General features: G+C 34.2%; 1 protein-coding gene across 1 annotated transcript; it reads right to left on the minus strand.

Annotated features, from left to right (window-relative positions):
* Positions 1 to 958: 958 nt before the first annotated feature.
* Positions 959 to 2,848, minus strand: LOC143632429 (heat stress transcription factor A-4c-like). Its single transcript, XM_077100954.1, has 2 exons — positions 2,618 to 2,848; positions 959 to 1,829 (listed from the first exon to the last, which is right to left on the minus strand). Exons 1-2 carry the CDS (start codon positions 2,831 to 2,833, stop codon positions 996 to 998), a joined length of 1,050 nt encoding a protein of 349 aa, XP_076957069.1. The 5' UTR covers positions 2,834 to 2,848; the 3' UTR covers positions 959 to 995.
* Positions 2,849 to 12,805: the final 9,957 nt, after the last annotated feature.

Here is a 12,805-nt window from a genome sequence, read left to right on the forward strand (position 1 = left end):
ATTTAAATTATAGATTTTAACATATTTTCTCTTTAGCATTTTTCTTATTTGTTTCAGTTAAGAAAACCTTTTTTTCTTTTTCTTTTTCTTTTTCTTTTTATGCTGATGTTAACCGATAACGTGGATTTAGGTATTTTTTTAATATAATTAACATGTTTTTTTATTTTTTAAATATAATTACGTATATCGAAAATACCGACTCCGTATTTTTTTCACCTGTTTAATTCTTGACAAAAAAAAATCCAATAATAGCTCGACTTGAAGGTTTAGTGACCTAATTTGAACAAAAAATTCATGAATGACCTAATAGAAAAGGTTTTAAACTTTGTTACTGTTTTGTGACAATTTTTCTGTTAAAATTGCAAATTATCATTTTATATATGTGTGCCTTATATGACTTTTATAAAAAAGAAATGCATATTTTTCTAATGCGGCATTATAGTGAATATTTTTATTGTTATAGAAATAGAACACATGCATACGCTTTTTTATTTGACCAAGCCGTTATAACATTATAACATTTTCAAATGATCTAAGTCAGTATATAAAATTTTATCTATTTCGTATCTAATCTTCTTAATATTGTATTGGCGTATCAACTTAAAATTGGCTTGTTAGTTGTTATGCTGATATGCTTTCTTTATTTATTGTGTGATTTTCAAATAGTGCATTCATTATTATAATAGCATGTTTTATATTAATACTACCATACTATATCATTTATTATTTATCATTCTAGATTAAATAATTCAATGAGGTTGACCTACGATATCCAAAATTCAATTTGGATGAGCTTCGATACATCAAAACTCAACTGCCAAAATCACTTGAATATTAAAGTAAACATTAACAAAAAATTGAAACAATAAATAATATGAAAACAAAAATACGACCTTACTTGAACCGAATCTGTTCTATAGTCGTATCTTTGTATACTCGATTTCTAAGAAGACTGAAATTAATAACAAATTAAATGTCTAACAAACATCAAGATTTCAAGTTCTTTCAGCAACGCTATTTACTGAACACGTATTCCACCAAAACCTCCTATATTGATCATACCCATCATTATCCATCATCGAACCGTCCGGTTCCTCACTCGTCGAACCACCCGGATTCTCGGTCATAAACTGTTCCCAAAACCCATCGTTCCCACTCGCACACACGGTCCCGCGGTCCCCACTTTCCCGTTCTTTTTCGTTCATACTAACCGAATTCGTAGCAGCCTCACATTCTTTGTACCCAGTCTCAACGTTTATTCCCGACTCGTAATCCAACTTTTCACGAAACTCGGTTATTAGATCCTCCCAAAACATAACCGACGACTCCAACCGCTCAACCAACTCCAAATCCAACGCCAAAAGTGCGTCTAGAGTTAACGTTTCAGCAATCAGGACATCGACATCATCAAAACCACTCACTTGATTATTAATTTCAGCTAAAAACCGTCTCTTTCGGGCACTCCCATGTTTACCAAGAACATTATCGAACGCACGTAAAATATCTTTTTGGTGGGCCCCGGCGATCTTTAAGCGTTGGGTAAGTTCGTGTGCGGCCTGCTCGATGTCTTGTTGTTCTTCTTGGTGTGTTTGGAGGGTTAATGATAGGGCGTTTTTCTCGTAATGCAGACGGTAACTTTTGGTTCGGTATTGGACTCTTTCGGGTTCGGATAATGGAGAAGATGAGGAAGGTCCATTGATATGGAGGCTGTGAATTGAGTGACTGTGAACAGGTTTTTTTCTTTGGATGTTTCTTAGAAGATGTGGTTTACCTCGTATGAAGTATTCGTTTACAAATTCCCATTGTTCGGGGTCGTTTTTTCGGAAACCCTGAAAGATTACAACCCAATAAACAAATATTAATGACAAAAACAATTGATTTTAATAGTTCAAACTACAATAATCATAACAACTTACTCATAATCAAAATAACTGACATAACTAAACCGAACTAACGAAAAAACGACAGTTTGGTTTAATGTTTTCACAGACCGATATTCATGTCTGGTTTCGGTTCTAGGTGTACACTGAACATGAAAAAATCGAACCCAAAAGTAAAACACAGTTTTGTATGGAATAAAATGTTTTATTTGAATGTTTCTTATCAAATTTATGAATTATAACTTTTATTTTCTAAATGTTATCTAATTTATAAAAAGTTTATAGATGGTGTGGCTAAATAAATAAGACTTAAATGTGTAATGAGAAGTTAATCATTATTTAACACAAAAAAAAAAAGTTAGGTCCAAATTCATCTTTTTGAGTGTTTTTTACCTATAAAATTAAGCCCAAATGCAAAACTGAAAAATCAAAATCAGGACGGTTTTCAAAAATTCAAACACTGAGTTTCAATCTTTTGTTTGATTATTCAAACACTGTCGCGTTTGGGTTACATAATTTTATTCATGTGCCGGTTAAGTTTGAAGTTTAGGTTAAACCATTTCAACCCAAAACATCTAGATAACCTTACTATCAATTAATAAATCATAGCATAAATTATTAAAATCCAAGTTTTAAAACTTTTAAAAATCCAAATTTAAAACAAGAGAAAATTTAAACCCTTGAAAGCAAATAAGAGATTAGACATTCATTAATAATAAGTTAATAACTGTACTTACATATGTATTGAGTTGTCTAATAAAGCTTGAGAAATTATTATGTTTGAAGTATCTCGGAAGCAACTCGCCGGAAAACTCAGGCGGGTTCCAAACCACAAAGCTCCGGTTATTATAGCTCCACGACACTATGTGATCAGTCAACGGATCGTTGACCATTTCATACGTCTTCGCAATGAACGGAGGGAGCCCATTCGCATTTCCTTGAGCATCACTCATAATAATAATATTTCAAAGCTTCAACACTTATTTCCTTAAGCCCACCAAGTGTTCGATGAAATGCCTGAGACACACAAAAGTTCGAATCGTTAAAAAGCAGCAACCAATTTAGGAAAGCTTAAAGCAAAAGAAACCCACTTAACAGAAGCAATCATACTGCACAAAATCTACTTAATACTACCTTAAAATAGGCAAAACAAGTGTCTGCACACCAAGTGTTCGATTAAATGCGTGAGAGACAAACAGAACCAAAATCCAAAATTTGAACTTGGGTGGTTGATCAATTATGGGACTGTAGAAGACAAGGATTTGATGGATGTAGGAATCACGTTGGAGAATGAACCATCTTTTGTGTATTTATATTGCATATTTTTATACTACCGTGGGCTTTTTAAAGATTTGTGTGGAAAATATTTAATATTTTAGTGAGTGACGCATGGGCTTCGGTGGGCGGTTGACTAGATTCGAGAAGTTTTTTTGGGGGGTTATGATTTACGTAGAAATATTTGTAATAACATCCACATAAATATGGTTATATGCCTAAACCACAATAATTACCTTAGTCTTTAAACACATTACAAATTGATGTGTTTACTTTTTGCCATTATGTTTTTTTTTTTATTTTCAGTTCCAGCTTTTTGCTTGTCTCTTGTTATAAATATAATGTCGTCTTTTGAAACTTTTTTTGCCATCACCATTTTGGTGGGATGGTAAAGGCTTTGGCCTTTGGGTGAGAGGTCCAGGGTTCGATTCCTGGCATTGGTGGTATAATGTAAATAGTAGAAGGAAAGCTTGAACATTCAAAAAAAAAAAAAAAAAAAAAAGATGTATTACTTTGGTGGATGATCTAAATGTTAAAATTTTGATAACCCTAAATAGGTAGTGCAATGGTAAGTGTGATTTCACTTAACTGGAGAGATCATATTTGAATCTTCTTTTTTTTGGTTTCTACGATAACTTGTTGAAGGCCACATGATCGATACAAAGTGTGATTTGTCTGATTTTATTGATTAAACAATGTATTGAAGAGGTTATGTGATTAATGGATTATAAAAATAATTGTCATTAACAAGTTTTGACAAATAAGAAACGTCAAACATATATAAAAAAGAAAAATCATGTCGTGTTACTCGAGTATATATTTGTCACACCCCACTTAAGGGCCTAGGAGTGTGATACCCAGTTGGTACCTGCTTCGTAATTATATAAGGGTTGTGGGTTTATTTTAGCGTAAGACTTTTATAAAATATTAATTTACATTGAAAACTTCTTGGGAATTAAACACCCGAGTATTCGGTTACAAAAAAATATTGTTTTATGTATTACAAGGATTATATTTAAAATTGAGCCATCTTGCATCGCGATCATCTGTCACTGTGACTCTTAATCCTTGTCTATAGCTACCCGCACTTAATTACCTGCAAAGGGTTGGGAAAAATACGTCAGCGATGAGCTGGTGAAACATTGACTCGATAAAATAACTTATAGCAGTCGTTAAATACAAACATAGGTTGAATAAAGAATATTTCTTTAATTTCATAAATTATAATTATAAATCTAATCTAACTATACTATTAAAGCAACACAAGTTGTCCACATGATATTCAATTAGACATTCCACATAGAATGACAAGTAGATGTCATATCACTATTTCCTATTATATTATGACTCATGACCCGTTTCCCTATTATAGCCTATGACCCGTAAGACTTTATAAAATTTTGAAAATAAATCATTGTGTGATACGGGTTTCGAACCTAAAACCTCATGTTTCAAACCAATGTTCTTACCAACTTTACTAAAATGTTAATTGTGTTTGATTTCTTAACTTAACATATATAAATGTGATTTCTCTTCAAGTATAAAACTAAAATTGTATTTAATTGTTAATATTTCCATAATTCACAATATCACATTCTCTTTTCATATCTCTTTAACTCAACCATTAGGATTGTTCATCATTTCTCTTTTTATTTTAAAATGTAATATATTTTTATTTATTTCCTTTTACAACAAAACCTTAGTCATTGTAAATTTAGTTTTTAAATGTGTGACAACATTTCATTATAAATATCATTTTTATACACACAATATTTAATATAATAATTTCAGTATGAATATTTTATTTTAAATAAATCAAACATCAAGATTTGGTTTTCAACTTAAATTTATAGTGCATAATATATCAAAAACTTAATAGAAAAAAATCATAAATAAAAATTATTATATGAAACAATTGAATTTACGTATTAGTGTATTACATATAATAATTTTTTATTTTTATTATATTTTTCATCCGAGTGGAACACGGACTCTGATCTAATTATATATATTTACAAAGAAATTAAATGTGAAATAAAATAAGAAGGAAAATGTAGATTCAACTCACAAAACTATGGCACATGAAAACAAATAATAATTTATTTATGAGGTATATGTTCACGTGTGCATATATTGCTATTATATAAAAGATCAAACCAATCAAATTTTTTCATTTTTTTCTTTATCTTTTTATATTTAATTCAACTAAAATGTATTATTAGTAAGGGTCAAGTTATTCTACAAATAGAGATAAAAATGAGAATGATGAGAAAGATTTGTAGCCGTACAAAAAAAAACTCTTAAAAAATTAAAATCATTCACTTCTCACACTAATTTGACTTTTGAATAAAATATGACAAGATAACAAAAGACGTCATTTATGTTTAAACGTTTTTTCAATAGACGTCCTTTAGCAAAAGTAATGGCAGAAAACATACATTATGTTTCAAATCCCTATCATGTTACGTCATTTGGCACTAACCTCATTAATTTTTCTCGTTAAATCCAGTCATATGTGCCTCATGTGAGGGCAACTTAGCCATTTTACCTCTTGAGGGGTTATTTCTATAATTAGCTTAAAATTTTGGTATTTGAATAAGTAAATATAAAACTCTTTTTATCACTAATCTACATCCCCATTCTCATTCTCAACTCCTCCGGTGCACCACCGCACCCACTAGATCTATGTTAGAACAAACCAAACTCCACCACAATTGAAACCCTATTTTAAATCGATGGTAGCTGACGTAGTTGTAGGTTGAGGCGGAGCCGATGGTGGTTGCTGGAGGATGCGGAGGTTGTTGTGGTTGCAAAGGGAGGCGGAGCCGGGGTGGTTGCAGGCGGAGGCGGAGCTGACGGTTGTTGCAGGTAGAGGCGTAGCTTGCAAAACCCCTAATTTTAGGGATATAGGATTTCAAAATACGCAACCCTCTCCTTAATTTCATCCCCTGAAAAACCTAATTGAACCTTTTGTATTTGGTGAAGAAGGTAAGGTGGTCGGCTGTGTGGGATTTGTCTAGAAAAGTATGGTAGTGGTGACTGGTGGTGTGCTAGGCGGCTGTGATGGTGTTGCAGGTGGTGGCGACGGGAGGTGGTGGTGGTGGTGGATATCATAGAGAGAGAAGTAAGATAGGGTGAGTGGTGATGGATGGTAGATGAATGAGACAGTGAGAGAGGTTATTATTATTATTATTATTTTGTTAAAAGATGTTTTTTTTATTTTAGTTTTAATTATTAAATAAATATAAGAAATTACAAAACTACCATCATGTGCTATGCACATGGCTGGATTTAACGAGAAAAATTAACGGGGTTAGTGCCAAAGAACGTAACATAATAGGGATTTGAAACATAATGTATGTTTTCTGCCATTACTTTTGCTAAATGACGTCTATTGAAAAAATGCTCAAACATAAAGGACGCCTATTTAAATTATAATACATACGTAGGCTATCCGCGTGCATACTAAAAGTTAGCTAAACGCTGAGTGAGTTCTAACGTTTGCGTTTTTTCATAAAATATGATTTATAAATAAATCACATCTTTCGAACATTCATACATAACTTATAATTACTCGTTCATTCTTTACTTGTTTCTATGTCGGTTTATCAATCAATAACATCTTTTGAACATTCATACATAACTTGTAATTACTCATTCATTCTGTACTTGAATCTATGTCGGTTTATCAATAAATCCATAACTATTCTTTCTCATAACCGAGCCATCTGTTCGTGCTCATAACTGAGCCGTCTATTCCTGCTCATAACCGGGCCACCTATTCTTGCTCATAATTGAGCCGTTTATTCCTGCTCATAACTGAGCAGTCTATTCCTGCTCATAACCAAGCCACCTATTCTTTCTCATAACCAGGCCACGCATTATTTCTCATAACCGAGCCATCCATTCCTGCTTATAATTGAGTCGTCTATTCGTGCTCATAACCGAGCCGTCTATTCCTGCTCATAACCGATCCATCTATTCTTATCCATAAAAGGAACATCTACTCATATCCATAAAAGGAACTCCTACTCGTATCCGTAAAAGGAACCTTAGTGTCTAATCATGTAATGTTAACTTGTATCTAGAAAGAATAGTAAAAACATAACCATTTAAGGAACACTTATTACATAACCATATAAGAAACATACATTATTATTACCGAAGCAACAACGCATCAACTATCATTCTTACTATCCAAGGAAGGAACACATGTCTATCGTATAAGCACTCGCATACTGCCCACGAGCATTCATGATGTGGACATGTATAAGGTACAATGACCCCCCCTGATGTCCACATCATGACTTTCTCACATTCTTCATACACTTCATATAAAAGAGTTAAGTATATTTATTATTTTACCCGTTTACTTTCTCATATAAAACATGTCACATTCATCTTCTTTCTTGAGTATGCATACAGCCCCAAAAACGCTTAAAGGCAAAAAGGGGGCTAGAACTCACCTGGTTCTTAATGTGTTCTGAATTAATAGTAATTCCCTTTCTCAACTGTGCACGACTAACTGTTAAACAACTAGTTGTTAATTAATGATTATACCATTTAATGACACCTAATTAATTTAGCTACGCTAACGGGTTTAAAACCCCATTAACTTAGTTAATGTTATTAACACTTACTAGTTTTAACTGAGCTATCTATGATGGTTACATATCTAGCATTGAGTATTCCTAAAGTTCATTTGCAATGTGTATTTCATTTACAAATTAGTATTCTCATTTGCAACTTATTATTCCTATTTGCAACATAGCATTCCCATTTACAAACTAGTATTTCCATTTGCAACTGAGTATCCCCATTTACAAATTAGTATTCACATTTGCAACTTAGTATTCCAATTTGGAAATAGTCACATTTGCAACTTAGTATCCCCATTTGCAAATTAGTATCCCCATTTGCATATTAGCATTTCTATTTGCAACTTAGTATTCTCATTTGCAAATAGCATTCCCATTTGCAAACTAGTATTCTCATTTGCAAATAGTATTCCCATTTCGCATTCGCATTTTTTCTAAACTCTTTTAACGTAAAACTTGAGCTTTATTGAGTGTTTCATCGCGATCTAGTGCCATAATAAATTTCATGTATAACAGACTTCTTTTTACTCACCCTTTTTACGAATCGAACTTTACTCGTTTAACTCGAACCAAACCACTTAGCTCATTTATGATAAAGTTTGCAGCTGTAACACTCATTATATCCCGATTAACACCCTACCAATTTTAATGGCAATCCAAACCTCAAATATATAGCATTTTTAGCTAAAACATACCTTTCTGAGGTTGGTTCAGATTTATTTGAGGTCAGTTCAGATCTGGATCTTGACACGTGTTTGATCTTGATCTTTCTTTTAAATGCATGACACACGAATACTATATGGTACTTGATTGTTCATCTTTGTTTCTAGACCCGGCTTTAGATGGAGAATGGAATGTGTGTGTGTGTGTGTGTGTGTGTGTGTTTAGTATGTGTAGGCAAAAGATGAATGATGAGTTTGTAGGGTTTTATGGTTTAAGGTGCTTTTATAGGCAAAACCTATTTGAACTTAAGCCCAGAACTACTCATAAGTCCATGTTTTTATTTCTAAGTCCACTATTCAACTTATTATTTATTTATTAACACATAATAATAAAATTGTTTTATTATTATTTTCTAGGAAGACGGATGTTACAATTTTTCATAAGACAAATATTGGTGTTCATGTTTGTTTGTTTAAAATCTAAAAATCTATGCATCTCAATAAAAGAGCTCAAACGTTAAAAAATATAATAAACGCAATAAAGTAATATATACGTAATAAATCAAAACAAAACTATGTTAAAAAACAAAACAAATCATTACAAAATATAAAATAACAAAACGATTAAAGACAAAAACCTAAGTAAACTCTTATAATCAGGGACTCAAACTAGCTATTAAATAAACAATAAAAGAACTAGGGGTGTCGTTTTAACCAAAATAACACTTAACTCGACCCTAATAAACCCAACCCGAAACCGAGCAATACTGTAACATCCCGAAATTTCAAGATAATATTAATTATATTACTTAATAATAGAGGGAAAGTTTACTCGGGTTATCAGGAAATAAATAAAAGAATAGGAGTTGGTATGGGTCGGGCTAGTGTCGGGTAATGGATGTGGGTTTTGGACTTGGATTAATAGAGATGGGTTAAATGAGAATGGGCCTTAGGTCCATGGGATTTCAGGGATATAAATATCCCCTAAACCCAAAATATCTCTCATTTTTCACCAAACTCCCTAACACACACACCACACACTAACTTCGCCGGAACCGGGCCGAGCCAAGGGAAGAATCGGGCAGGTCCAAGAGAAAAAGATTAGTGTGCTAGCAGGTTAACGAGATCCAACAAGCTCAAAGGTATGATTCTTGATCTTTGAAGTTTAAATATCCAAGCTTTTTTAGTGTATAAGCGACCGAAAATGGTCGGGAAGCGTAGTGGGTGAGATTGAACCATAGCAAGGGTGTTAAAATCGCTCAAAATGCTGGAAAGAAACCGAACAGCGGCTGTCTGGGCAACTTCGCCTTCATCTGGGCAACTTCGCCTTCATCTGGGCAACTTCGCCTTCAACGCGACGAACTTCGCCTGCAAGCTAAGTTCGCCTGATGAACTTCGCCTGCAAGCTAAGTTCGCCTGATGGCAACTTCGCTGTAAAGTTAAGTTCGCCTGATGATAACTTCGCCTGAAGCCAAGTTCGCCTAAGGTTTAACTTCGCCTAAAGCCAAGTTCGCCTGAGGTTTAACTTCGCCTAAAGCTAAGTTCGCCTAAGGTTTAACTTCGCCTAAAGTTAAGTTCGCTTAGAAAATAAATTAAAAACCTAATGGAAAATGTGTTAAGACAGTTAATGTAAATAAAATTTTTCCAAGCTGACCTGGCAGCTCGACCCCAGCCAGGGGCTCTGCCCCTTGGACTCTGCTAGGGGCTGCTGCCCCTAGACCCCGCTGCCAGGGGCGCTGCCCCCGGACCCCCGTTCGTTGTGGGTAGTAGTTAAGACTGGAAAGATGATATGAGTAGTGATAGTTGTTTGATACGTGTACTTGTTATACAGTCAGCCGTGCACAGCTGAAGAAAGGGATTACGATTAACGGTGAACGTAACCGTGTTCATGTGAGTTTCTAGCCCCATTCCTTGTTATGTTTTCGGGGCTGTGTGCATACTCGATGTGTTGTTAATACATTTATCCTAAGTGATAAGTGTATGTCATATGTGATATGTGTGATAGATATGAATGATTGTTTGTCGGTACGCGAACGATCTTCGAATATTGCGCGTACTGTCAGGTTAAAAATAAATGTACGAATATTATATATCAAAGATGTATGAATATTTCAAATGAATACTTGTCGGGGCGTGAACGATCTTCGGATATTGCACGTAACGTCAAGGGGTATGGTTGTTAAGTGAATGAGGTAAGGAATGCCTAGAGTGTTCTTATGTTATAATGTAAGTATGTGTATATAGGTACACGAATGGCATGTGAGTTCTACGTTCGACATAGTAAGCTAGGATGGCAAATCCCTCTAGCTTCTGTCGGACATAGACTCGGTTAGTGATGGCGTAGTTAAGGACTGCGAGCCTTATACGTGAAGTAGATGATATATGTAAACGTAGATAAGGACTGTGAACCTTATACGTAATGTAGATAGGCGTCAGCATAGGAAAGGACTGTGAACCTTATACGTGCTGTATTTGTAGCATAGGGGAGGACTGCGAACCTCGTACGTGCTATGAATTAGGTTGCAACATAGGGAAGGACTGCGAACCTTGTACGTGTTGTGGATGTATTTCAGCATAGGAAAGGACTGTGAACCTTATACGTGCTGATTTTGTAGCATAGGGGAGGACTGCGAACCTCGTACGTGCTATGAATTAGGTTGCAACATAGGGAAGGACTGTGAACCTTGTACGTGTTGTGGATGTACTATGGTATAGGGAAGGACCGCGATCCTTGTACGTACCATAAATGGTGAACATAGGTAAGGACTGCGAACCTTGTACGTGTTCACGACCTTGAGTATAGGTATAGACGGTGAACTATGAACGTACTCTCGGCAGACTGAGGTTAGTGATTGTAGATATGTATGTATGTATGGTAGCAAGTATGTATGTAGAACAGAAGGGTAACTAGTGAAGTATGGATATGTATCTACGGATATGTATGTATGTGTATGTATTGTATGGCGTTCGATTTACTAGAACTCACTCAGCGTAGCTGACTTTTAGTATGCACGCATGTGAGCTGATTATAAAGTTAGCATGAGGATGACACACGGCATGGATTGAACGGCTGGCATCTGAAGAAAGAAGTAAAGATGTTTTAAGTATAAAGTTTTGTGTTATGGTATCAAAGAAAAGATTTAATGTTTTGTAACAAATGATTGATGTTTTATATTCCGCGAAATGTTTTAATAAACTCTGATTTGAAGAACTGTGTTTATGAGTAAATCCGACGCTAAAGTAGGGTCACCGGGTTCGGGGCCTTACAAATACGAAACGGCTGATTAAGCAGAAACATATATGAGTCGATAAACGTGTAGGATTCATATAACAAAAATCCCACCCGACCCGAATAATCTGAAACTTGATTAAAAACCCGAAAAACACCCCTAAAAAGAACATTAAATTATAGTTGTTAGTTATAATACTTAATCGTTTCTAAAATAAATTAAAAACGTCAAATTATAATAAAAAATTGAAAAAAGGGACTAAACGCGTTATCACACTTGAGATGCACGTGCATGTTATTGTCTTAATCTTCGTCATCACGTGGGTGGATGATCTTATTTGTCCCCGCCCTTTTCATCCAGAGTGTTTTTAAGCTTACATGTGTACCCTTTCTAGTTTTCTCTATGGTGTTTGACAAAATACATATTACATAGCTCTTAACAATTTAATAACTAACCATAAAAAAATTTTCCTAATGAACAAATACACTTAGGTGTCAATAATCCCCATTCTCCAGTCAAGTGGTTGAGGTGACATGCAAAGACGTCATTTAGAATAGAGGGAGAGGTTTTGTTCAAGTTCAATCTGTGACAAAAAATAAGAGATTCTAGCTAGGTTGGTCATAGGGATTTTCCTTACATCAAGACCGAACAAACGACTTAAGTCCGACACGAACTTGAGTCGGGATCAAACTTGCTATAATATAGGCGAGTTGGTTTGGAGAGTAAACTTCAATACGAGCTGAAACTAAGATTGTATTCACTATTCAGTTCAAGGTAGTTCATGTTGAATTTTGTATCACTATTGGAGAACAATGGAGATATATTTTCTTTCCTTTTCTCTCTTTATAATGTTTTCTCTTTGTTAAAGAAGTCAAAACTTGTTTGGGAAAATCTTATAGAATAGTAACTAACTTTCAAAAGTGTTACAATTAGGTCACTGATGCATATTTTTCCTAAATCGGGTCACTAAATCTTCAAATCAAGTCTCACCGATTTTTGTGTACGTCAAGAAATAAATGGATAATAAGATGTGGGTGTCGGAATTTGCAATATATGTAGTTAAATTTAAAAATTTTAAAAAAACGTTAATTATATTAAAATTTAAAAATAAAATTCACGTCGCCACTCAACGTCAACTTAAAAAAAAAAGATAAAAAGAT

Source organism: Bidens hawaiensis, unplaced genomic scaffold (assembly GCF_021521415.1).
Source record: "Bidens hawaiensis isolate Kalapana, Puna unplaced genomic scaffold, B.hawaiensis_p1.1 tig00006390_1, whole genome shotgun sequence".
NCBI classification, from domain to species: domain Eukaryota; kingdom Viridiplantae; phylum Streptophyta; class Magnoliopsida; order Asterales; family Asteraceae; genus Bidens; species Bidens hawaiensis.

What these genes read in the sequence shown, in the direction of transcription:
- LOC143632429 (XM_077100954.1), bottom strand. Translation starts at nt 2,833, where the DNA reads ATGAGTGATGCTCAAGGAAATGCGAATGGGCTCCCTCCGTTCATTGCG. An exon ending in TTAGACAACTCAATACATAT is followed by an intron (nt 1,830 to 2,617) that starts GTAAGTACAGTT and finishes GTAATCTTTCAG; the next exon opens with GGTTTCCGAAAAAACGACCC.